This window comes from Scomber japonicus, chromosome 17 (assembly GCF_027409825.1).
Source record: "Scomber japonicus isolate fScoJap1 chromosome 17, fScoJap1.pri, whole genome shotgun sequence".
Classification (NCBI taxonomy): Eukaryota; Metazoa; Chordata; class Actinopteri; order Scombriformes; family Scombridae; genus Scomber; species Scomber japonicus.
The window spans coordinates 1,825,142-1,850,249 of NC_070594.1; the positions used below are offsets into that span (position 1 = coordinate 1,825,142).

The window sequence follows — 25,108 nt, forward strand, 5'->3', positions numbered from 1 at the left end:
GTCAGAAAAAAACAATCAGAAAAAAATCCCGCGAAATCCTGGAGGGACTGATTACAGTATTACAGTATTAGTGACATTATATGTTGTTATGGATCAAATGAACATAAGGAAGAGTTTGTCTGTCACATTTTAAACATATTTACATTTTACATAATGTGTCATCATTTCCAAGTGAGCGTTTGGTTTGATATGAGTTTACTTAGTTTATTGAGTTACATCATATCAATTATTCCTCAAACATTCAACCTAATAAAACAAATCAGTTTTTAAAACACTCTGGTTATATTCAGGTTGTTCAGGGTTCAAACCAAGTGAATGAACACATGGAATAATTACAGTCAAATGTTTTGCTGTCTTATAGCTGCATTTATTCTCTGATCACTTCAAAAATGCTCCTTTTGTCTCCTTTTGATATTGAAGTGATGACTGGCTCTATCCTCAGGACAACATGCAGAGATCAATATTTAATCTAGTGATTTATCATGTGGGAGGACATATTTGTTCATCACATCTTCTTCTTCAGGTCTTTTCCTCTCAGACTTCAGTGAAAGAATCCAGCAGACAGTTGAGACAGATGAGTTTCAGCCTGTTTCTGTGTCACTCTGACAAACTGAGGAACACTGCTTCATGTTGAAGAGCAGTTAGGACTCATGTTGGATAGAAAATCATTCTGACTGTGTTTCTTCCTCCAGGGTGGACCATGGTGGAGAGCACAGGTTAAAACCTGGTCTGAAGAAGTGTAAGTGTGGATTGAATTTGATTCATGACAACTAAACAGCACACAGTCAGTTTCTCTTTAAATACAAAGTTATTCATTAAAACATTACTGACAAGAAAAATACAGATGTGGGAACTTCCGGTTAAGCCATGATCGGGATAGACGCATAGTCAATTGCCCCGTTTCAATCAGTATCAAAAATACCCCTAAACTCGAAAACTCTAACGTCAAATCTATGAAGGGCGAGGTATGAGTGGGGGGAAACAAAAAGAGACGATACAAACTGGAGAGGGAGGGTAACTGAACAACTGAACAAAAACCCCAACAAAAAACAAATGGAGCCGACCGACGAAGAAAATGGTGACTTGCTAACTAGCAGCGATGGTGGTGACAAACTGCTCTGGGAACGGTCAACTATCTCAAATAACATCAGCGCCTTCAAAGATGACATTCACTCAGCTATCTCCGACCTCAAGGGAGAATTAAAGAAAGATTTCAAAGACAAGATAGCCAGGCTGAGACACGAGCTACACCACAAGCTAACTGAAGTCGAGACCAGGCTCCAGGGTCATGACCAGGCGATCAACGAGGCAGAGGAGCGTATTTCGGATATGGAAACAATCGGCGCTACAACGAAAGAGGTTCTGCTAAGTCTGTTGAAAGAGCAACGCAGGCTGCAAGAAAAAGTCACCGATTTAGAAAGCAGATCCAGAAGAAACAAAGCCCATTTAATAGGATCCGAATCCACTGAAGCACCGGCCCACGGACCTACGAGGACGCCCACCAAGCCGCAAAGGAGCTTCACGCACGGGGGATGGAGATGCCGGCTGTCAGAGAGGACCAAGCCTCCAAGTTAGAGGAGGGGATACTGAAGGCGTTCCCGTGGCAACGAGTGGCCGATGGGGGGAAAAAAAATGGAGACGCAAGTGAAAGAAAAGCTCCAAGGATTTAGAAATTCATCCCAATGTTAAAACTGGGAAAACAAGGGAGGCGATCTGTTCCTTTTTACTCTCTCTCTTTATTTTAAAACTTGGTCTGTTGAAACTACAGTAAATCACTGACTGAACCGAATTTCAGTGTTGGGCTCATTAGTGGACATGCAGCGCACCAGCAGGTCAGCTACTGCACCACTAAGGAGGGCCCCAACCATCCAGGAGGGATTTCCCCCTCCACCCACCAACAGGGACCATAGAGGGACACAGGTTCCTCAGTTACAGGAAGTTTTTGCATTTATTGATTTTGTTATGATGACGGTACATGCTTGTTCTTGTTTTACGTTCATAACGGGTGTATACTTTTTTTTTTCTTTCCACAAGGGAAATCTGCATTTGTTGAAGCTATCATCAGGTATGTCAGATGATAAACTGCTGCTGTGTTGTTTCTTCTTCTCTTCATCAGATTTCTGTGAACTCACACTGGACACAAACACAGTGAACAGAAACCTCAAACTGTCTGACAACAACAGGAAGGTGACATTTGTGAGAGAGTATCAGTCATATCCTGATCATCCAGACAGATTTGACTGTTGGAAACAGCTGCTGTGTAGTAATGGTCTGACTGGTCGCTGTTACTGGGAGGTCGAGTGGAGAGGAAGAGTTGATGTATCAGTGACTTACAGAAGAATCAGCAGGAAAGGAAACAGTGAAGACTGTGTGTTTGGATGGAATGATCAGTCCTGGAGTCTGATCTGCTTAGATGAAGACGGTTACTCTGTCTGGCACAATAAGAGAGATACATACATCTCCTCCTCCTCCTCCTCCTCCTCCTCTGTCTCTAACAGAGTAGCAGTGTATGTGGACTGTCCTGCTGGCACTCTGTCCTTCTACAGAGTCTCCTCTGACACACTGATCCACCTCCACACCTTCAACACCACATTCACTGAACCTCTGTATCCTGGGTTTGGAGTCTGGCCTGGTTCCTCGATGTCTCTGTGTCCTCTGTCTGAGGTGAACACTCCCAGGTAAGAACAGACAGTTGGACACTAGTGTTGTAGTACTCAACACCACATTTGAAGGGTCTTGGTCTTGACTCTTTTTTTTCTGTAGACCAGACGAGACCACATCTTTTATTTTTTTATTTCTTTCTGTGAATGAGAGTAAAACACCCACCTTCAACCAATAACTTATTTTACTTTGAAAGTTTTAACGCTGCCACCGGGCCGCCCCTCCATCTGTGAGCGTTTCACACAGCACACCGGTGTTATGATGAAGTCTGTTCCCCGTTGATATGTGTTTCAATATGCGGACGTGGTGCTATGAGAAACACAATTTAGTCTAGCGCAGCTATGGAAGCCTAATGATGCCAAAAGTAAAATGAGTCGCACCATAAAATTATAACTATTTATATTTTGTTCTGCTTGTGTATTTTTAAATTTTTTTCTGTTTTTATTAGCAATATGTTATAAAGATTCTTTATTTAATTTATATTTATATATTAGAATTGTTTCTACTCTTTATAATTTACTTTTTAGTATTTGTGATTGTATCTAACTTTTGAATTTATGGTTGTTATTTCCATAAATACCAAAATGATCTATCTATATAATATCTATATGAGGAAACCTTTTACAGTGCTGCATACTGCATATGATTATTATACATTTAGAAAGTAGAACTAAAGTGATTCATTACAAGATGATTAGTTAAAACATTTCAAATCAATTTCCATTTTGTGAATTTCAAATAAAAGAACAGTCATTTATTTCCTCATTGAAGTTTTCTTAAAAATATATTTAAAATCTCGTCTCGATCTCTTGAACCCAATATCGTGTCTCGTCTTGTCACACCCCTAGTAAACGTTTTTCTCTCGTCTTTATACTCACCAGCCTCTTCAATAGGAACACGTGTGTAATCTGACTCAATCCAACACAACAGCTCTGATATAAATTCTACATTTATGAAGTTTATACATTTTTGTTAACATTGTCAAAAGGTGATAATTCTTTTTATGACTGAGGTCATAGTGGGTGATGGTGGTGTATTAAGGTTCATTATATTGAATGGTGTTCCTAATATTTTGTCCACTCCATTAATATACAACCTCAGTAATAAACATAAAGGCAAGGCAGTTTTATTGATATAGCACATTTCATACCCAATGGCAACTCAATGTGCTTTACATAAAACAAACATTTAACAGTAAGAATCATCCAAAACATGCAATTTGAGAAATGGCTCCACTATCTGATCTCAGAGCTCTACTGGGTTTATATTCTACTAACATGTCATTTATGTATTCTGGACCTAAACCATTCAGTGATTTGTAGACCAGTAGCAGAACTTTAAAATCTATTCTATAGCTGACTGGGAGCCAGTGTAAAGACTTTAGAACTGACTGGGAGCCAGTGTAAAGACTTTAGAACTGACTGGGAGCCAGTGTAAAGACTTTAGAACTGGAGTGATGTGCTCTGATCTCTTTGTTCTGGTTCAAACTGGTGCTGCAGCTGTTTAATGTCCAGTCAGAAGACCGTTACAGTAGTCGAGTCTACTGGAGATGAAAGCATGAATAAACTTCTCTTGGTCTGATTGAGACATAAAACCCTTCACTCTGGATATGTTCTTAAGCTGATAGAAGGCTGTTTTGGTGATTGATTTGATGTGACTGCTGAAGGTCAGATCTGAGTCTATCAGCACACCAAGGTTTCGGACTTCGTCCCTAGTTTTTAGAGAGAGTGACTCGAGATGTTTGCTGACAGCAATCCTCTTCTCTTTATTGCCAAAAACAATGACCTCAGTTTTGTCCTGATTTAATTGAAGGCAATTTTGGTTCATCCAATTAGTTACTTGCTCTAAACAGTGACACAATGACTGTATTGGACTGTAGTCATCTGGGAACAGTGCTAGGTATATCTGTGTGTCATCTGCATAACTGTGATAGTCTACATTAGAGTTCTGCAGAATTTGACCCAAAGGCAGCATATATAGACTGAACAGAAGGGGTCCAAGAACTGACCCCTGACCCAAGGGCAGCATATATAGACTGAACAGAAGGGGTCCAAGAACTGACCCCTGAGGAACTCCACATGTCATAGCCACTCGATCAGATTCATAACTTCCAATGGTCACAAAATAACTCCACTCTTCCAAGTAAGACCTGAACCAGTCTAGGACTGTTCCACTGAGTCCTCCAAGTAGGACCTGAACCAGTCTAGGACTGTTCCGCTGAGTCCTGCAAGTAGGACCTGAACCAGTCTAGGACTGTTCCACTGAGTCCTCCATGTAGGACCTGAACCAGTCTAGTACTGTTCCGCTGAGTCCTGCCCAAGTTTCCAACCTGTTCAACAGTATACTGTGATCCACAGTGTCAAACGCAGCACTGAGATCCAACAGGACCAGAACTGACACCTTGCCTGAGTCAGTGTTCAACCTTATGTCATTTAACACTCTAATAAGAGCTGTTTCTGTACTGTGGTTAGGTCGGAAGCCTGATTGAAATTTGTCAAAAAGTCTACTGGAGTTCAACAAATTGCTGAGTTGATTAAAAACCATTTTCTCAATGATCTTATGCTATATTATGCTAGGCTATAAAAGGAAGACTTGAGATCTGTAGTTGGTTAACATGGAAGCATCCAGCGTTCTCTTTTTTAAGAGTGGCTTAATGGCAGCTACTTTTAGGGGTTTAGGAAACGTGCCTGATTGAAGTGAGCTATTTATTACTTGTCACAAATCAGTTTGGACAGAGTTCACAATAGTTTTAAAGAAATCTGATGGCATTGTGTCAAGACAGCATGTTGATGGTTTTAGATGCTGCACTGTTTCCTCTATGGTTTTTTGGTCAACTGTTTTAAATTCTGACGTCACAGTTGAGTTATTCCTGGGAGGTCTTAGAGATTGCATCATTTTATTGTTTTATTGATTTGTGTTGATATCTAACCTTATGGACTGGAATTTTTCACTGAAAAAGCAAATTCATTGCATTTTTCTGTGGAAAGGAGTTCTGGAGCTATCTGTTGAGGGGGGGGGGGTTTGTAAGCTTATCAACCGTAGCAAACAGAGTATTGATCTGTTTGCTACGAGTGTTGTTGATGTTCTTATTAATAATTTCAGAAAAGTGTTGCTGTCTAGCTTTGAGTAACTCATAGTTAAAATTACGAAGACTTTGTTTGTAGAGGTCAACGTGAATTTGGAGTTTAGTTTTTCTCCACTGCTTTCCTGCTTTCTGTTTTCAAAGCCTTTATCATCATAGTGTTCCTCCATGATGTTTTGCTGCTCAAGGTCGTCTTAGTTTTAATAGGTGCAACAGCATCCATGACATTTGATATTTTCCAGTTAAAGAGCCAAGTCCTTAACATCAACAGAAGAAATATCAACACCTTTACAGATAACCAGATCCAGAGTGTGTGTGGGTCCTTTTACATGTTGCAAGAGGCCAAAAGTGTCAAGTAGAGCATGTTAAAATCCCCTGTTATGATAAAAAAAAGTTGTAGTCAGCCACAAACTTAATTAACTCAAAGCTAGATTGGAAAGATGATGATGAACAGCTTGGTGGTTGTCACAGAGTTATATTTAGTGAAGTGTCTGATTATTTGAAGCCTCTTCATAAGACAGTCCAGATAACTGATGTGTTTGTATTTATTCCTGCAGGGTGGAGGACAGACGGGACAGCGCTACACCTGCCACACATAAAGGACGTGAGTATTGAGAATGTGACCGCTTCAAAGTGTGATTGTGATTTGACAAAATACAAATCTAAAGACGACTAGTTGAGATTGTATCTGTGGAGTTAAGTGTGTTTGTGACTTTGCTCTGTCCACCAGTTTTTATTCCACTTTGAATGCACCATGGTGCGTTTGTTCACTTATCAGGATTCAGAGTGAAAACAACACAGGAGGCTTCGTTGGTACGGTGTGTTGGGTGAGACAGGAAGTACTAGCTGGGAACACTAATCATGTGTTTGATGGTTTATCACACACTAAACACTGCATAGTTGTTTGCAGTAGAAATGCAGCGTTTATATTACAAAGGAATCCAGCAGGAATGTGTCTTCACATATTTGTGATTCATCAACACAGTTTCTTGTTGGACGAGTCTGCGCTGTGTTTCTGTAACTCGCTGTGTCGCCTGACTGCCTCCATTCAGATGAAAGAGAGATGAGAGGGCTGCATTTTTTCATACAGGGTTAATGTGTGAATGCAGCCTTAAAAACTGTCAGTTCCATCTTCGTCAGAGCCCTAATATAAATTTCAAACATTAATTTGCACTTTCTGGCAGAGAGGCTGGTAGGAGGATTTTGTTACTTTTAGACGGAGCCATTATCTGTTTTTCTCTGTTTTATTCTGTTTTATATCCACCTGAAGTCAATATTTTGGGTTTTGGTGTGTTGGTCAGACAAAACAACACTAGAAGATATCACCTTGCACTCTAGGGGACTATGATAGACCTAATTTTATTCTGAGGATGTTGTGTTGCCTCACTGCAAGAAGTTGAATTCAGTTGAATTTCAGCGATTTCTGTGTTGAGTTTGGATTTTTCTCCTTGTGTTCAAATGTCCAAAGACATGGAGTGATCATTTAAAATGTTGTTGTTTAGACAGTTTGTTCCACCGTAATGACTGAAACAATGGAATAAAAATATTTGTGAATCCAATTTAACTTTGGTTTTGGGTCTTGAAAACATGACTGTGCTTGTGGTCTTTAGTTTGTTTGTTTTTTTATTTTGACTTTATTGAAGGTTTTACAGTAGAGACCAACAGGAGACAAGCCTCCAAGTTAGAGGAGGGGATACTGAAGGCGTTCCCGTGGCAACGAGTGGCCGATGGGGGGAAAAAAAATGGAGACGCAAGTGAAAGAAAAGCTCCAAGGATTTAGAAATTCATCCCAATGTTAAAACTGGGAAAACAAGGGAGGCGATCTGTTCCTTTTTACTCTCTCTCTTTATTTTAAAACTTGGTCTGTTGAAACTACAGTAAATCACTGACTGAACCGAATTTCAGTGTTGGGCTCATTAGTGGACATGCAGCGCACCAGCAGGTCAGCTACTGCACCACTAAGGAGGGCCCCAACCATCCAGGAGGGATTTCCCCCTCCACCCACCAACAGGGACCATAGAGGGACACAGGTTCCTCAGTTACAGGAAGTTTTTGCATTTATTGATTTTGTTATGATGACGGTACATGCTTGTTCTTGTTTTACGTTCATAACGGGTGTATACTTTTTTTTTTCTTTCCACAAGGGAAATCTGCATTTGTTGAAGCTATCATCAGGTATGTCAGATGATAAACTGCTGCTGTGTTGTTTCTTCTTCTCTTCATCAGATTTCTGTGAACTCACACTGGACACAAACACAGTGAACAGAAACCTCAAACTGTCTGACAACAACAGGAAGGTGACATTTGTGAGAGAGTATCAGTCATATCCTGATCATCCAGACAGATTTGACTGTTGGAAACAGCTGCTGTGTAGTAATGGTCTGACTGGTCGCTGTTACTGGGAGGTCGAGTGGAGAGGAAGAGTTGATGTATCAGTGACTTACAGAAGAATCAGCAGGAAAGGAAACAGTGAAGACTTTGTGTTTGGATGGAATGATCAGTCCTGGAGTCTGATCTGCTTAGATGAAGACGGTTACTCTGTCTGGCACAATAAGAGAGATACATACATCTCCTCCTCCTCCTCCTCCTCCTCCTCTGTCTCTAACAGAGTAGCAGTGTATGTGGACTGTCCTGCTGGCACTCTGTCCTTCTACAGAGTCTCCTCTGACACACTGATCCACCTCCACACCTTCAACACCACATTCACTGAACCTCTGTATCCTGGGTTTGGAGTCTGGCCTGGTTCCTCGATGTCTCTGTGTCCTCTGTCTGAGGTGAACACTCCCAGGTAAGAACAGACAGTTGGACACTAGTGTTGTAGTACTCAACACCACATTTGAAGGGTCTTGGTCTTGACTCTTTTTTTTCTGTAGACCAGACGAGACCACATCTTTTATTTTTTTATTTCTTTCTGTGAATGAGAGTAAAACACCCACCTTCAACCAATAACTTATTTTACTTTGAAAGTTTTAACGCTGCCACCGGGCCGCCCCTCCATCTGTGAGCGTTTCACACAGCACACCGGTGTTATGATGAAGTCTGTTCCCCGTTGATATGTGTTTCAATATGCGGACGTGGTGCTATGAGAAACACAATTTAGTCTAGCGCAGCTATGGAAGCCTAATGATGCCAAAAGTAAAATGAGTCGCACCATAAAATTATAACTATTTATATTTTGTTCTGCTTGTGTATTTTTAAATTTTTTTCTGTTTTTATTAGCAATATGTTATAAAGATTCTTTATTTAATTTATATTTATATATTAGAATTGTTTCTACTCTTTATAATTTACTTTTTAGTATTTGTGATTGTATCTAACTTTTGAATTTATGGTTGTTATTTCCATAAATACCAAAATGATCTATCTATATAATATCTATATGAGGAAACCTTTTACAGTGCTGCATACTGCATATGATTATTATACATTTAGAAAGTAGAACTAAAGTGATTCATTACAAGATGATTAGTTAAAACATTTCAAATCAATTTCCATTTTGTGAATTTCAAATAAAAGAACAGTCATTTATTTCCTCATTGAAGTTTTCTTAAAAATATATTTAAAATCTCGTCTCGATCTCTTGAACCCAATATCGTGTCTCGTCTTGTCACACCCCTAGTAAACGTTTTTCTCTCGTCTTTATACTCACCAGCCTCTTCAATAGGAACACGTGTGTAATCTGACTCAATCCAACACAACAGCTCTGATATAAATTCTACATTTATGAAGTTTATACATTTTTGTTAACATTGTCAAAAGGTGATAATTCTTTTTATGACTGAGGTCATAGTGGGTGATGGTGGTGTATTAAGGTTCATTATATTGAATGGTGTTCCTAATATTTTGTCCACTCCATTAATATACAACCTCAGTAATAAACATAAAGGCAAGGCAGTTTTATTGATATAGCACATTTCATACCCAATGGCAACTCAATGTGCTTTACATAAAACAAACATTTAACAGTAAGAATCATCCAAAACATGCAATTTGAGAAATGGCTCCACTATCTGATCTCAGAGCTCTACTGGGTTTATATTCTACTAACATGTCATTTATGTATTCTGGACCTAAACCATTCAGTGATTTGTAGACCAGTAGCAGAACTTTAAAATCTATTCTATAGCTGACTGGGAGCCAGTGTAAAGACTTTAGAACTGACTGGGAGCCAGTGTAAAGACTTTAGAACTGACTGGGAGCCAGTGTAAAGACTTTAGAACTGGAGTGATGTGCTCTGATCTCTTTGTTCTGGTTCAAACTGGTGCTGCAGCTGTTTAATGTCCAGTCAGAAGACCGTTACAGTAGTCGAGTCTACTGGAGATGAAAGCATGAATAAACTTCTCTTGGTCTGATTGAGACATAAAACCCTTCACTCTGGATATGTTCTTAAGCTGATAGAAGGCTGTTTTGGTGATTGATTTGATGTGACTGCTGAAGGTCAGATCTGAGTCTATCAGCACACCAAGGTTTCGGACTTCGTCCCTAGTTTTTAGAGAGAGTGACTCGAGATGTTTGCTGACAGCAATCCTCTTCTCTTTATTGCCAAAAACAATGACCTCAGTTTTGTCCTGATTTAATTGAAGGCAATTTTGGTTCATCCAATTAGTTACTTGCTCTAAACAGTGACACAATGACTGTATTGGACTGTAGTCATCTGGGAACAGTGCTAGGTATATCTGTGTGTCATCTGCATAACTGTGATAGTCTACATTAGAGTTCTGCAGAATTTGACCCAAAGGCAGCATATATAGACTGAACAGAAGGGGTCCAAGAACTGACCCCTGACCCAAGGGCAGCATATATAGACTGAACAGAAGGGGTCCAAGAACTGACCCCTGAGGAACTCCACATGTCATAGCCACTCGATCAGATTCATAACTTCCAATGGTCACAAAATAACTCCACTCTTCCAAGTAAGACCTGAACCAGTCTAGGACTGTTCCACTGAGTCCTCCAAGTAGGACCTGAACCAGTCTAGGACTGTTCCGCTGAGTCCTGCAAGTAGGACCTGAACCAGTCTAGGACTGTTCCACTGAGTCCTCCATGTAGGACCTGAACCAGTCTAGTACTGTTCCGCTGAGTCCTGCCCAAGTTTCCAACCTGTTCAACAGTATACTGTGATCCACAGTGTCAAACGCAGCACTGAGATCCAACAGGACCAGAACTGACACCTTGCCTGAGTCAGTGTTCAACCTTATGTCATTTAACACTCTAATAAGAGCTGTTTCTGTACTGTGGTTAGGTCGGAAGCCTGATTGAAATTTGTCAAAAAGTCTACTGGAGTTCAACAAATTGCTGAGTTGATTAAAAACCATTTTCTCAATGATCTTATGCTATATTATGCTAGGCTATAAAAGGAAGACTTGAGATCTGTAGTTGGTTAACATGGAAGCATCCAGCGTTCTCTTTTTTAAGAGTGGCTTAATGGCAGCTACTTTTAGGGGTTTAGGAAACGTGCCTGATTGAAGTGAGCTATTTATTACTTGTCACAAATCAGTTTGGACAGAGTTCACAATAGTTTTAAAGAAATCTGATGGCATTGTGTCAAGACAGCATGTTGATGGTTTTAGATGCTGCACTGTTTCCTCTATGGTTTTTTGGTCAACTGTTTTAAATTCTGACGTCACAGTTGAGTTATTCCTGGGAGGTCTTAGAGATTGCATCATTTTATTGTTTTATTGATTTGTGTTGATATCTAACCTTATGGACTGGAATTTTTCACTGAAAAAGCAAATTCATTGCATTTTTCTGTGGAAAGGAGTTCTGGAGCTATCTGTTGAGGGGGGGGGGGTTTGTAAGCTTATCAACCGTAGCAAACAGAGTATTGATCTGTTTGCTACGAGTGTTGTTGATGTTCTTATTAATAATTTCAGAAAAGTGTTGCTGTCTAGCTTTGAGTAACTCATAGTTAAAATTACGAAGACTTTGTTTGTAGAGGTCAACGTGAATTTGGAGTTTAGTTTTTCTCCACTGCTTTCCTGCTTTCTGTTTTCAAAGCCTTTATCATCATAGTGTTCCTCCATGATGTTTTGCTGCTCAAGGTCGTCTTAGTTTTAATAGGTGCAACAGCATCCATGACATTTGATATTTTCCAGTTAAAGAGCCAAGTCCTTAACATCAACAGAAGAAATATCAACACCTTTACAGATAACCAGATCCAGAGTGTGTGTGGGTCCTTTTACATGTTGCAAGAGGCCAAAAGTGTCAAGTAGAGCATGTTAAAATCCCCTGTTATGATAAAAAAAAGTTGTAGTCAGCCACAAACTTAATTAACTCAAAGCTAGATTGGAAAGATGATGATGAACAGCTTGGTGGTTGTCACAGAGTTATATTTAGTGAAGTGTCTGATTATTTGAAGCCTCTTCATAAGACAGTCCAGATAACTGATGTGTTTGTATTTATTCCTGCAGGGTGGAGGACAGACGGGACAGCGCTACACCTGCCACACATAAAGGACGTGAGTATTGAGAATGTGACCGCTTCAAAGTGTGATTGTGATTTGACAAAATACAAATCTAAAGACGACTAGTTGAGATTGTATCTGTGGAGTTAAGTGTGTTTGTGACTTTGCTCTGTCCACCAGTTTTTATTCCACTTTGAATGCACCATGGTGCGTTTGTTCACTTATCAGGATTCAGAGTGAAAACAACACAGGAGGCTTCGTTGGTACGGTGTGTTGGGTGAGACAGGAAGTACTAGCTGGGAACACTAATCATGTGTTTGATGGTTTATCACACACTAAACACTGCATAGTTGTTTGCAGTAGAAATGCAGCGTTTATATTACAAAGGAATCCAGCAGGAATGTGTCTTCACATATTTGTGATTCATCAACACAGTTTCTTGTTGGACGAGTCTGCGCTGTGTTTCTGTAACTCGCTGTGTCGCCTGACTGCCTCCATTCAGATGAAAGAGAGATGAGAGGGCTGCATTTTTTCATACAGGGTTAATGTGTGAATGCAGCCTTAAAAACTGTCAGTTCCATCTTCGTCAGAGCCCTAATATAAATTTCAAACATTAATTTGCACTTTCTGGCAGAGAGGCTGGTAGGAGGATTTTGTTACTTTTAGACGGAGCCATTATCTGTTTTTCTCTGTTTTATTCTGTTTTATATCCACCTGAAGTCAATATTTTGGGTTTTGGTGTGTTGGTCAGACAAAACAACACTAGAAGATATCACCTTGCACTCTAGGGGACTATGATAGACCTAATTTTATTCTGAGGATGTTGTGTTGCCTCACTGCAAGAAGTTGAATTCAGTTGAATTTCAGCGATTTCTGTGTTGAGTTTGGATTTTTCTCCTTGTGTTCAAATGTCCAAAGACATGGAGTGATCATTTAAAATGTTGTTGTTTAGACAGTTTGTTCCACCGTAATGACTGAAACAATGGAATAAAAATATTTGTGAATCCAATTTAACTTTGGTTTTGGGTCTTGAAAACATGACTGTGCTTGTGGTCTTTAGTTTGTTTGTTTTTTTATTTTGACTTTATTGAAGGTTTTACAGTAGAGACCAACAGGAGACATGTGGAGAAAGTCTCTGTCCAGTCTTAAACTGGAACTTTCTCTTTGTGTCTTTGCCCACTGAGTCACAAGCTTCATGTCTAGAAGTGAGTTTAACATTTGCTGTGTCTTCTTCTCCACATCCTCTAATATCCCAGCTGATCCGTCCACATCCAACACAAACCTTGATGTGTCTGAGGACAGCAGAGACGATCAGCTGGATCCTGATGATCCAGAGAGGCTGAAACAGCAGCAGCAGCTTGAGCGCAGAGAGGATCTGACTGGGACAAGTCACTGGCAGGTAGAATCAATACAAATGTCAATTTTTCACTTTACGTGTTTATTCATTTGTTATTGATTAGATTAATGTTTTTCTCAGACTCCAAACATGATTTCCTGTCATCTGTATTACCGTCAAGCTCTTGTTTCCTCTCCTCTCACTCATCTGTGAAACAACCAGCTGCTGTTTAATGTCCAGCAGAATGATTTCACTGCAGAATGTAAAGTTAAAGAGCAACTGATCATTTATTCAGTTGGACTAGTGATAATCAAATGATGAATAAACAGTAAAGAGTGCAGGTGGAGTAGAGACTGAAGCAGTGAGGATCCTGTAAGCTGTACCACTGTGAGGGTCAGCTGCTCAGTTTCTGTAACTAATGTTGTCTCTTTCTCCATTTTAGGACTTCACACCCAAAGTGCTGACTGAGTCTGCAAACATTTCATACAGGTAACTCAAACATGAGATGCAGAATATTTCAACCCTCAACCTCATTGGCTTCTTTCAGAGATGACGCTTCACTTTCCCTTCATACTCCTGCAGCTGCTGCTTCACTCACATCTCATCCAGCTGTTCAGTTTGGTCTTTTTAAACACCTACAGGTTCAGCTGTCCTGGTCCAGGTGTGTTCAGGTGTACTTTGACTGGACTGGTGTTTGGTACAGTTCAGGAGGCGGAGCTACAGTACAGGACTGTCCAATGGGACGAAAGCCTTCTACAACCAGCTGGCAAGATGGCTGCAGGGCCGCTGTTCAACATCCACAGTCCTGACGGTGCTGTCAGTCAGCTCCACCTGCCACACTGTGAAACCATGGATGGTAAGATGATTATTGTGCTTTGTGAGTTTTATTAAAACAATAATAAGACTCCTGTTAGCGCCTCCTACAGGCTGCAGAGTTCACTACAACCACAAGATGAACAAACACTGATGATTTATCAGTTCTGTGATCTCACCAACGTTGGAGCTAAACATGTAAAGTTTATCCTGAGACTGGCCGTCGAGGAAACTTGAAAAGGGTTCATCATCTGGAGATACAAATGTGTTCATTACAGTTTTGAGAATGACATTTTAAAGCAATACATCATTTGCTCAGGTTTAGAGTTATGGTAGTAAATTTTGCCCTGTTCAATTAAGGCCAAACTGTCCATGTGTAATTGTGATTTTGTCCAAAAAAGAAAGTTTGGGAGGCCATGTTGTCAGAGTACATTTTGGAACCATGAAAATATTAAAACCTATTTTTTAAATCTGTATTCCTTATATTTTATTTTTCTCATCAACTTCATTTAATTGGCAGTTTAAACAATTTATTTAATATATCTCCTCTAGATGACTCAAAGTCCCTCACTGGCTTCCCACCAACACTGACAGTAGTGTTGGATGATTTGTCCAGCCTGTCCAAACTGTTTAATTCCTCACTGACTAGACTGAGAGTCCTACACGTCAAGTAAAATGAGTGCTAACATATATTGAGGTTGTTGTTAGTAACATAAATGTTCTTTCACAGCTCCGCTCCCTGAAGGTCTGCTGTCTGTCGTCCACATCACTGATGATGGAATGAGCATCCTGGAGCCGCTGGAGATTACAGACACTCATGTGGTTGTGAACGTCCCTCACTTCTCTCTCCTGGGCCTCATCTGGGACGTTGTTAAGAGGTTACTGAACATCACAATTAGGGGCCAGGTTCTGCTGTTCCTCCGACCTCCGGATGATGATGATGATCAAATACTTGATGTATTTCTGCTGCAGGGCAACATTCCTCTGAGCGAGGTAAAAGTATCTGTCATACAGTATGTGCTTACCATCAGCCTTGTTCTATACCACAGCTGTTTCCACAACAGTCCTGCTTCTCTTCTCTAGACCTCTTAAATCTTTTCAAGAGTGATTGTCCAATCTGAACTGAACATCTTCAGAATAATCTTTTGCTTTCAGTTTATAAGCTTTTTTTTGGGTTTAGTTTAGTTTTTTTCTGCATTATCTGTAGAGTCTATTATTGTCTGCCACAGAGTCACCTGTGATACCACCACCAGATACAGTAAAAATGTAATTGTGGGTTAAATTAATATAGAATTAAATATCTATTTTAGATTTTTTTTCATCATATTTTTAATATTCATATTTTTTATGTGATATTTTATCAGAATAACATTTTTACAAAAAACCTTTCTTGTTATAATTAACAACATATAATTGTATCTAAATTGATATATATCTACAGGATCTCATGGAGAGATAAAAGGAGAAATCCTTTACAAACATTACAGTTTTACTGCCACTGCACCTACAACATGTCTAGATTCATCTATAGATGTCCAGCATGTACAATAACAGAACATGAATAGCTCAGAGAGTTCATTGTCTATCTCTCTGTGAATAATCGCCTCAATAATCATGCTGTGTTACTGAAGGTTGCCGCCCAACAAGGAGCAGCTGAGAACATTAAGATCTCTTCTGACTGTGATCTCAGCATTGGTCAAAGTTACAGTGTTCACTGTGAACCTGAAGCCTCCATAATCCAGCCTGAGGTGAGTCACTCCTGATACACTTTTAATGGTAACAAACTTAATTATTATATGTTCAATTTTGGAAAATAGATTCACGATCAGAGTACAAGATCAAAACATTTACAACAGGTATGAAAATGACGCTTTGCTTTTGGTTTTCAGCATACACAATTTCGCACAAAGTGTGGACCAAACTTTTTCCCAACGTTTGAGGTTTTCCTCACTACAAAACATAACAAAATGGCTTTCATGGTCCAAGACCAAGAGGGGACACGAAGGTGGAATCGGCTGGTGCAACTGAGAGGTAAAGCTTTCACCTCATGTAAGCGTTTAGACCCCAGTTGTAAAATTATTATAGACATTATTACTCTAATAACAGATCAAAGATTCCACTTCTGGATTTGTCTTGCAGCCTTCAGACAATTTTACAGAAGTCTGAGGGTTTTAGGAAAGAAAAAAGAGTATTTTAGATACATTTATCTGGATGGAAAGATCCCTCCCTGTCTCCTGCCACATGATGATTTTGTTAAAATGTTCATCATTTCTAAAAGGTCTCTGTTTAAAAGTGACTGTTGGGTTATTAATTAACAGTCTTTTTTCTGGTTATCTTTCAGGTTCAAGAAGTGAAAATCTACAGAGGAATCTCCAAGCAAGGGACATCACCACAGTGGGGGAAAGCAGCACAGCAGAGGACTCTCCCAGCAGGGGGCACCAAACCAGCAGAGAAATCTCTCAGCAGGGGAATCACCCAGCAGAGGACATCGTTCCAGCAGAGGAGAGGCTGCGCTCAATACGGACACAGTTTGTTAACAGAGTGTCTGAACCTAATCTAGACAAGCTTCTGGATAAACTTCTTGAGTTTGGGGTTATAAATGATGATGAAATGCAGTTAGCCAGCACAAAAACAGGAGCAAACAAAGCTCGAGAAGTGATCGACACGGTGCGAAGAAAGGGAACTGAAGCCAGCTCACGTTTTATTGTTGCCCTCCGTGAAGTGGATCCAAACCTTTCCAGACTGCTCAACTTAAGCTGAGTGTGATGATGAATATGTATAACAGCTGACTGTTTTACAGTCTCAGGTTACATATTTTCATCTTTAGCTGGCAGCTGAAACTAATATGAAGTTCAGCGTCCAAATGAGTCAAATCTTCATCTTCTATGTTTCAACGCTCTTCTCAAAAGAGAGGGATAACGTGTGGGTAGGTCCTGGCTACAGAGATTTAAACAACTTGCCTACTGCTATAACTAAGCATGAGAGATCGAGTGCACATATTCAACATCAAATTGTGCTCAAAACCTTTGGAAATGCACTCCGATCAGCCGCGCTTTAAACGAGGCTAATCGACTGTGTCCGTGCACAACGTCAAGGTGCGAGAAAACCGAGAGATCCTCAAGGACTTAATACGTGCTACATATATCTCGGCTAAGCAGGAGCTAGCATTTCAGGGGAATGATAAGAGTGAGGGCTCCAGTAACCGAGATCACTCCAGCAGAGCAGCAGGGTTGGGGTTAGTATAGCAGAGCCACGCTGAGGAATCATCTCAAGTTAATCTACACTGTTTTTTTATTTCACTCTTTTAATACTAATAGTTGATAATCCAATTAGTTTCCTAGTTCATAAACCTGTATATACTGTTCATTTTTACAAATCTATACAAAACCTGCAGCATATATTGTTATTTTTTATTTTTTACAAATCTATACAAAGCCTACAAGGGCATTTATTGTACATATTTACAAATCTATACAAAGCCTGCAGCATATATTGTTATTATTATTGTTAATATTATTATTATTATTATTATTTTTATTTTTATTATTTTATTATTTTTTTTTACAAATCAATACAAATCCCACAAGGGCATTTATTGTACATATTTACAAATCTAGGTAAAGTCTGCATTACTTACAATGATGTAGTTTAAGTGAAGTGTTTTATCTGCATTCATGTATGTTTAGTATTTTTGAGTCACCTTGGTTGATTCTGAAATAGGCCTGTTTGTTTGTTTGAGGGAAAATGGTTTAAATGTTCAAAGTTATGTTTTCTACTAACTTTTTTATATTTATGATACTTTGCACACATTCAACATATTGCAGTTAAAACTTCTAAAAAAAAAAAAAGCACTCTGATCACCCGAGTGTTACACATTTGCATCCATATGTTGTGTTTGGCTGTAGACTTTACAATGATGATGATTAATGGAAGAGTTTTAGCTGCAGTGAAGGTTTGCATTCATGTTATTTAATATTTCTGAGTCACTTTGGCTGAATGTTGATTTCTGAAATAGGTCTGTGGTTTTTTTGTTTTTGTTTATTTCTGTCAGTTTATATTAATTATTCATATTCACATCATACAAATCTATGCATTGTGCAGGGCTGTTGTAATTGTCATTATTTGTAAATTAATAATTATTTGATATATATTTCAATTAAATTTCTCATATTTCAACAAATGCCACTGTGTTGTTAATTTATACCTTGTAATAACACCAAGATTTTATTATATTATAATTGTATTCTCAGCTGGTATAAGCTTTCATAATAACTAAACCAGACAAACAAACTCTTACATGTGTAATTTACACCAGCATGGCCCTTTATTTCAGATATTTAAAGCAGCTGATTGAGCTCACTGATATTTGGTACAACATTTTATGTATATTAGGGTGGGGTTTAGATTTTTGAATGCCCACTGCCTACCCAGCCACTGACCTCACCGCACGTCACTGGTGTGATGACATACTGTATCTCTGAGGTGACACCAAAGCCCTGCAGAGAGAAGTCAGATGAACCAAGAAGATCCTAGGCATCCTCCTACTCTCCATCCAGGACCTCTATCACAGCTGATGCCTGCATAATACATTGAGCATTATGAAAGATGCCTCATATCCTCTTCACAGACTGTTTGATCCTCTTCCATCAGGCTGAATTATTCATACCATCTAAGTGAGAACTACAAGACTGCAGAGATATCCTTCTGATAAGACTCCTCTCTTTCTCTGTTTTTAGTCACCTAAAATTTTCAGGTTTCATCCACAATTCAAAACCTTTGTCTCACAAACACAAACAAACGATACATAAAACAACACCTTGTCTCCTCCAGCTTCCTTTCATATAAACGTGTCAGAGGTTAAAGTCCTTACTGTGGAATTCAAAGTCAAAATGTGAAAACCTGATCATGCTGATGTTCTTTTCTGAGTCATGATATCTCAGGTTCAACTCTGACTAACAAACAGCAGGTCACAGCTTTGATCTGTGAGAAACTTTAATCTTAGAATCATAATTCAGTTCATATTATAGCAATTTTTCATTAATGCAGCAAGATTGCTTTCAATTTACTACTTGTACTAATTCTGACGTCATTTCAAGTATGTAGTGTTTCAACTTCGTAGTATGCGATTAGTTCCCGGATGGTTTACTAGATTCGCCAGAAATGCATCAAGAGCTGACTACTCACACTCAAATTACCCAAGATGCAACGTAACTTCTGAAAAAAACCCAAAATACAAACATCACGGATAAAATAAAAGCACCAATTCTATCGTTATGGTTTTCTTTATAATAAAAGGCAACGGGTGTTTTATTTTGTGAAAATTACCGGAAGTGCGTTACTCGCTATGGCTAACTTGAGCGGCTCCGAATTCGCAGGAACAAAACTTTAAACAGATGTTATTTGGACAAATTAGCATCACATTGTGGATCTAAAGTGATACTTCCTCGCTTAAAAAGGTTAGACATGTGGATAAAGTGGTTTATTTACAGAGTTAGAGCTAAAATGAAATCCGCTTCAGCCTGATGATTTCAGCTCGGGTAGGAACCAAATGCATTGTGGGTCATCGTGTAGTTTACTACAGTGTAAACGGTCTGCTTACTATCTTAGAATCATAATTCAGTTCAGATTATAGAAATGTTTCATTAATGCAGCAAGATTACTTTCAATTAATTAGTTAGACATGGACTCTGAAGTTATAAGAGTGTGACGACTTCCTCAGATCATACACAGAAACAGTAAAAGGCCTCATAGAAGAGTTCAGGCTCTTCAGATGATAAATGATCAAATACCACCATCTAGTGGACAGATAGCAGAACTACATGTGATGTGTGATTTCTCTGACACTGACTGATTTGACTGGTTTTAACGTCACTCTGATGTTGTTTAGACTTGTACTGTGAAGTTATGAGGATGTGACAGCGTCCTCAGATCAAATGCTCACAGACAGCAGGACTGACGAGGGAGAATGAGCAGCTTCTTCTCTCCCAGTGTTTCCTCTACACATGAAGGTGGAAAGTGTCTGTAAGTTGACCTGAAGTAAGTTCAGCAGGTGAGAATCCTACCAGAGAAATCTGTAAATGTCTGATGAACACCATCACTTTGATCACATTGTGTTGTATCACTGTTTGACTGCAGCTCAAATGTTTCTTCATGCTGATTGGCTGTTTAAAATACCTGTTTGATGGTTGCTGATATAAATATTGATTTAACCCTGTAAGACCCACTGTCACTTTCAACAATTATTAAAAGGTCTGCAAATGTTTTATTTTCTGAAGACCACATTTACATAGTTAACGGGTCCTATTGTTTGTCCTCACAATGCTATAGGATAGAAGAAGTGTTTATAGTCATCTGGCCATGAACTCACTCTACCTGTAAACTTCCCGTTGAGCTCATTTCCTTTTTTTTGCAGGACTGGATTTGTCAATATTCAAGTAAGTAAAAATCCTGAAATAATGTGTTTTGTGAAAACATTCATCAAATGTGACTTAGAGCTTGTTATGTCTATGTTGTGGTAGTCAAACTAGCCTGTGCTCCTTACACATTACATAAGGACACTGCACTTCTCACATGTTCACTAATTGAAACAAATTATAGTAGAAATTTAAAGTGTTAGATGATTCATTGTAACTAAGTTTTAAATGTGCCTTTCTGTTAAATTTTTACTTAGTTTAGCTTAGAGCATGATTAAACACATGACTAAATTGTATGTAAAACTCCATCATCTAGAGCAGTATTTGAAACTCCCTGTATCTTTGTCGTTTTTTAACTTTTTGTAGCACCTTGTAACATTAGGAGATAAAAAAACAGGCTCTGAATGATCTGGATCTGTTGCATTGTTCAGGGACAGGTGCGAATGGTTCTGAATGTGAACCTGTAAGTGCTCTGGGGGGGAAGCATGTGTTTCTTTTAGTATGATAAGTAGAGAGCAGAATACTATCACTGCTAGTCAACATAGACTGGGACTGAGACAACCTTCATTCAAACGACATTGAAAGTAAACATGACTAAAACATTTTGTAAATACAATTTTTCCAGTATTTTTTATCAAGAACTGCTTATTCATAAAAATATGATTGATGTGTGATTATTACTGATGATATATACTGTTATGGGGCTAAGTAAGCAATCAACCCTGCAAATGAATGCTTAAATGTTCTGTATATCTGTTCAGACAAAGGGACAAATACAGAAATCCTGCTCCCAAAATTTCCCTAAAAACTTCCCAAAATGTAAAAAAAATTGAAGACTCTTTCATTTCTATATCAGATGCCTCCTAAAACAATATCTGAGAGGTCAAAAAATGGTTGCTCATTTTTTTATATATCTGGGTCTTACAGGGTTAAAAAATCCATGTAAACTACAGTTATTTTAGAACTATGTATGACTGTTGAAAAAACAGGAAGTATCAGAACTGGTTGAGCTTTGATCAATTTGACTACAGTTCCTTTTTTAACTGTGTTCAAACTTCCATCTTACAACACTGAGACTGACTCTGTTTAACTGAAGCACATTTAACACAGTTCATGTCTCTAGATGGACCAGAGCCAGCTGTAAGGGACCTTAGAGGCTGCTTAGGGCCCCTCAGCCTTCAGGGGCTCAAACTAACAGAACATGTGAACTATGTTTGAGTTTAACTGTTAAACTTCTGACACAGTTTAAATAGTTAAAGATAAATGTAAAGATTTAAAACACAGACTATTTTTTTCACTAAAACGTAACATGTAACCACTACTTGTAATGAAATAGGCTGTAAATAGTGCCAAGTAACTAGTACAGAAATATCTCACGTATAGGCCCTTTAGGAAGGATGATAAGAAACACATTCAATTAGAAAGAATGAATTTATTCCACACAGAAGAAAAATATATATAAATCAAGATTACCCCTTGTGTGTTAACTTAGATATGACCAAATATAACAATAAAATAAAATAGACCAATTGAAATGCTGTATACCTTTTTTTCAGAGCTTTTCAAATATTAACTGTCTTGGCTCAGACTCTCTCACACAGACAGCAGTGATGATGATGATGAAGATCTTCTGTCTTATATTAAAGCTCTGAAACTCAAAAAAATCAAGAAAAATCAAACTGCAGTGAAACTATTTAGCATAATAGAAGAATATGATATAAAGAATAAACCCTAGTCCTTTTAATTTATTCACTTTTAACTTTTATTTAATGTTATTTAATTGTCATTTATAATTTATGTTTTATTTGTCTTTTCTGTATTTCAGCTGTTCCTTTATAACAGTGTAATGATCTTGGTGTGACTTCCTCGTTAAATTATGAAAAAAACTCCTCCCACTGTCAGTTCCATGTCTGTTCCTCTTTTCTTGGTTTCCTGCTTGAAGCTGCTGATTCATTTCACCTTCACTCATCAGCTTGATTCACATGATTTTCAGCATCTAAAGGTAACGTCCTCCATCCTCCCTCCTTTCCTTCCCTCCTTCCCTCCTTCCTGCATCTAAAGGTAACGTAAGCAACAGTTTCATCATGTTTGTGTCAGCAGCTGTTAAAATGATCTGATAACAGTACAGATGGAAGTTATACTGATGACTTATGTTCATTTCTTAACTGTATTCTTAAAAAGTCTCTAATCCAATCATCTGAATTTTATGCTTTAAAATGTTTTAACAGATTGATCAATTATAAAGATAACATTACTTCTATAAAGTTATTTTAACTTCAGTTTCTCTTTTAAATGTGTGACACAGTTACAAAACGCAGAAAATAAACTTATCAGAAGTGACTGTTAGGAGGAGAAAGTGAACGCAATAACAGGGAGTGAACAGGAAGTGAACAGGTTGAACTCTTGTGGTAGCTGCTGTGTTACAGTGGCAGTACACAGACTTTTTGAAGGGTAGGGGCGAAAAGAAAAAAAAGGGCACATACAGCGTGTTCCTGCCACTGAAGAGGGAACTTTAGCGCACACTTTTCAACAATTGGGCCCCTCTGCAAACCCCCCCCCCCCCCCCCCCCCCCACCCTCTCTTGTGCACACCACTGGGTGGAGACAGTGAAAAGTTCTTGCGTGAGCTGGGTTTTTTAGAGAAACTTTCCACTTTTAGATGAAAGTGAATCATTCTGCACAGAGAAAAGACATTTACCTGAAGGAACAAGAAGAAAACATTTTTTAAGTGGAGGGGAAGAAAAAAAGATGATGATGATGAATCCAGTGTAGAAATGTGTTGAACTGATCAATTCTGCCTTCAAAGAACATGATGACCTCTTGACCTTATGTATGTTTTATAGGCTGTAAGCACTTTGTTCTGGTTTGAGTCCGATGTCTCACTAAGTTCAGAATAAACATGATGAGTTTCATAAGTGGTTGTTAGAAGGAGGAACTGAATGTGAGAACAGGAAGCTGAGACACATGACTCCATATATGGAGGTGAAACATGTGACTTTACATCAATGTGTATGTGACAGGCTGAACTCTTGTGGTAGCTGCTGTTTGTGGAGACTGAAAGTATGAAATGTTTGTGTGAGCTGTTTCCAGACTGCAGGACAGAAAAGAGTCTTAACTGGCTCCAAAGGGACCAAAGGAGGTCCAGGTTGTTGGTGCTTTGGTCTGTGGCTTTAAAGATTCCCTCCAGATCAGATTTAAGATGTAAAATACTTTGAACAAGAATTTGTGTCTGTTGTGATTTTTATACAAAACAAAGTTAAATCATCTTATTAAAATCCTGAAAACAACATCTACTCATTCTCCATCAGTAAAAACTGTAAAATCTATCAATATGCACATTTTTCCATTTCATTATTTTTTCAGCTGGACTGAGAAACTAAGACAGACAGACAGATAACGTTACTTTTATAGTTATTTTAACTTCAGTTTCTCTTTTAAATGTGTTTTGAAATATTTGTATGACGAAGAAACAAAAGTAGAAAACCAAACCAACATACAGGCGTCTGATGAACTTGTCATCATACAGCTGAGCATATTTATTCAGACTATATCAATGATCATTTATTATACTAACATTGTAATGTCTGAGCTGTGCATTAAAATGCTCCTGTAGATAAAAATGTAGAGAATTGTTCCCCAGATCCCCATTAAAACTCATTATTACTTCATTTTTGACCCTCCAGCCAAAAAAATACTCTTTCATACATTCCTGTGTTCTGGTCATTTTAGAGACAGATATCATGATTTAACTGTATTTTACCTCTATGGGAGAATATAATGCAGTGTTTCTCAGTCCTGCTCGTCCTGTTTAATGAAGCACAGCAGACCAACCTGACCTGGATGTGCTGGTATGTGTGTCAGAGTGTGGTGTGTATGTGTGTATTGAAAAATTATACATGTGTGAGTGTGTGTACCTAAATGTGTGTGTGTGTGTGTGTGTGTGTATGTATGTGTGTGTGTACGTAAATGTGTGTATGTGTGTAGCAGCTGTAAGACGATCACATACCAGAAATCAGGATCTGGGTGTTTATTCTATAAGAGCAGCACAGGACACAGTCCGGTTGCCCAACGAGAGGAGACAGTGATGAGTAAAGGAGGCAGTGAGGGGCTTTCTCAGCAGTGACAGTGAAATGTTTCTGAAAGCTAACTGATGATGGTCCGACTGGGTTTTCACCCTCGTGTGCAATAGTTGGTTAATTGTGGGTAAGAAGACGCACAGAGGAGGAATTATATGATGTTGTAAAAGGTTCATTCTGGTAAAAAGTTAAGGAACAGAGAGTATGTGCAGTGATACACCTAGGAGCAGGATATCACATGGGCGTAGCATGGGAGTGCAGGACATGGAGGACAGGTTTGGGAGCATATGCTAGGTGTGTGGGTATATATATATATATATATATA

At 38.7% G+C, this 25,108-nt stretch overlaps 1 protein-coding gene and 1 long non-coding RNA gene across 2 annotated transcripts; both read left to right on the plus strand.

Annotated features, from left to right (window-relative positions):
• Window positions 1-8,445: 8,445 nt before the first annotated feature.
• On the plus strand, window positions 8,446-13,419 carry LOC128377383 (uncharacterized). The gene is made up of 3 exons (XR_008323313.1): window positions 8,446-8,531; window positions 12,154-12,200; window positions 13,403-13,419. It is a non-coding gene; the product is annotated as an uncharacterized LOC128377383 (long non-coding RNA).
• Window positions 13,420-13,485: 66 nt separating this feature from the next.
• LOC128377458 (NACHT, LRR and PYD domains-containing protein 1 homolog) lies at window positions 13,486-17,055 on the plus strand. The gene is made up of 7 exons (XM_053337410.1): window positions 13,486-13,545; window positions 13,925-13,971; window positions 14,124-14,338; window positions 15,026-15,288; window positions 15,927-16,043; window positions 16,185-16,326; window positions 16,637-17,055. Exons 3-7 carry the CDS (start codon window positions 14,254-14,256, stop codon window positions 17,053-17,055), a joined length of 1,026 nt encoding a protein of 341 aa, XP_053193385.1. The 5' UTR covers window positions 13,486-13,545; window positions 13,925-13,971; window positions 14,124-14,253.
• Window positions 17,056-25,108: the final 8,053 nt, after the last annotated feature.

Coding starts and splice junctions, on each gene's coding strand:
- LOC128377458 (XM_053337410.1), top strand. CDS start 14,254: ATGGCTGCAGGGCCGCTGTTCAACATCCACAGTCCTGACGGTGCTGTC. Junction 16,044..16,184: donor CCTCCATAATCCAGCCTGAG/GTGAGTCACTCC, acceptor TTTGGTTTTCAG/CATACACAATTTCGCACAAA. Junction 16,327..16,636: donor TCGGCTGGTGCAACTGAGAG/GTAAAGCTTTCA, acceptor GTTATCTTTCAG/GTTCAAGAAGTGAAAATCTA.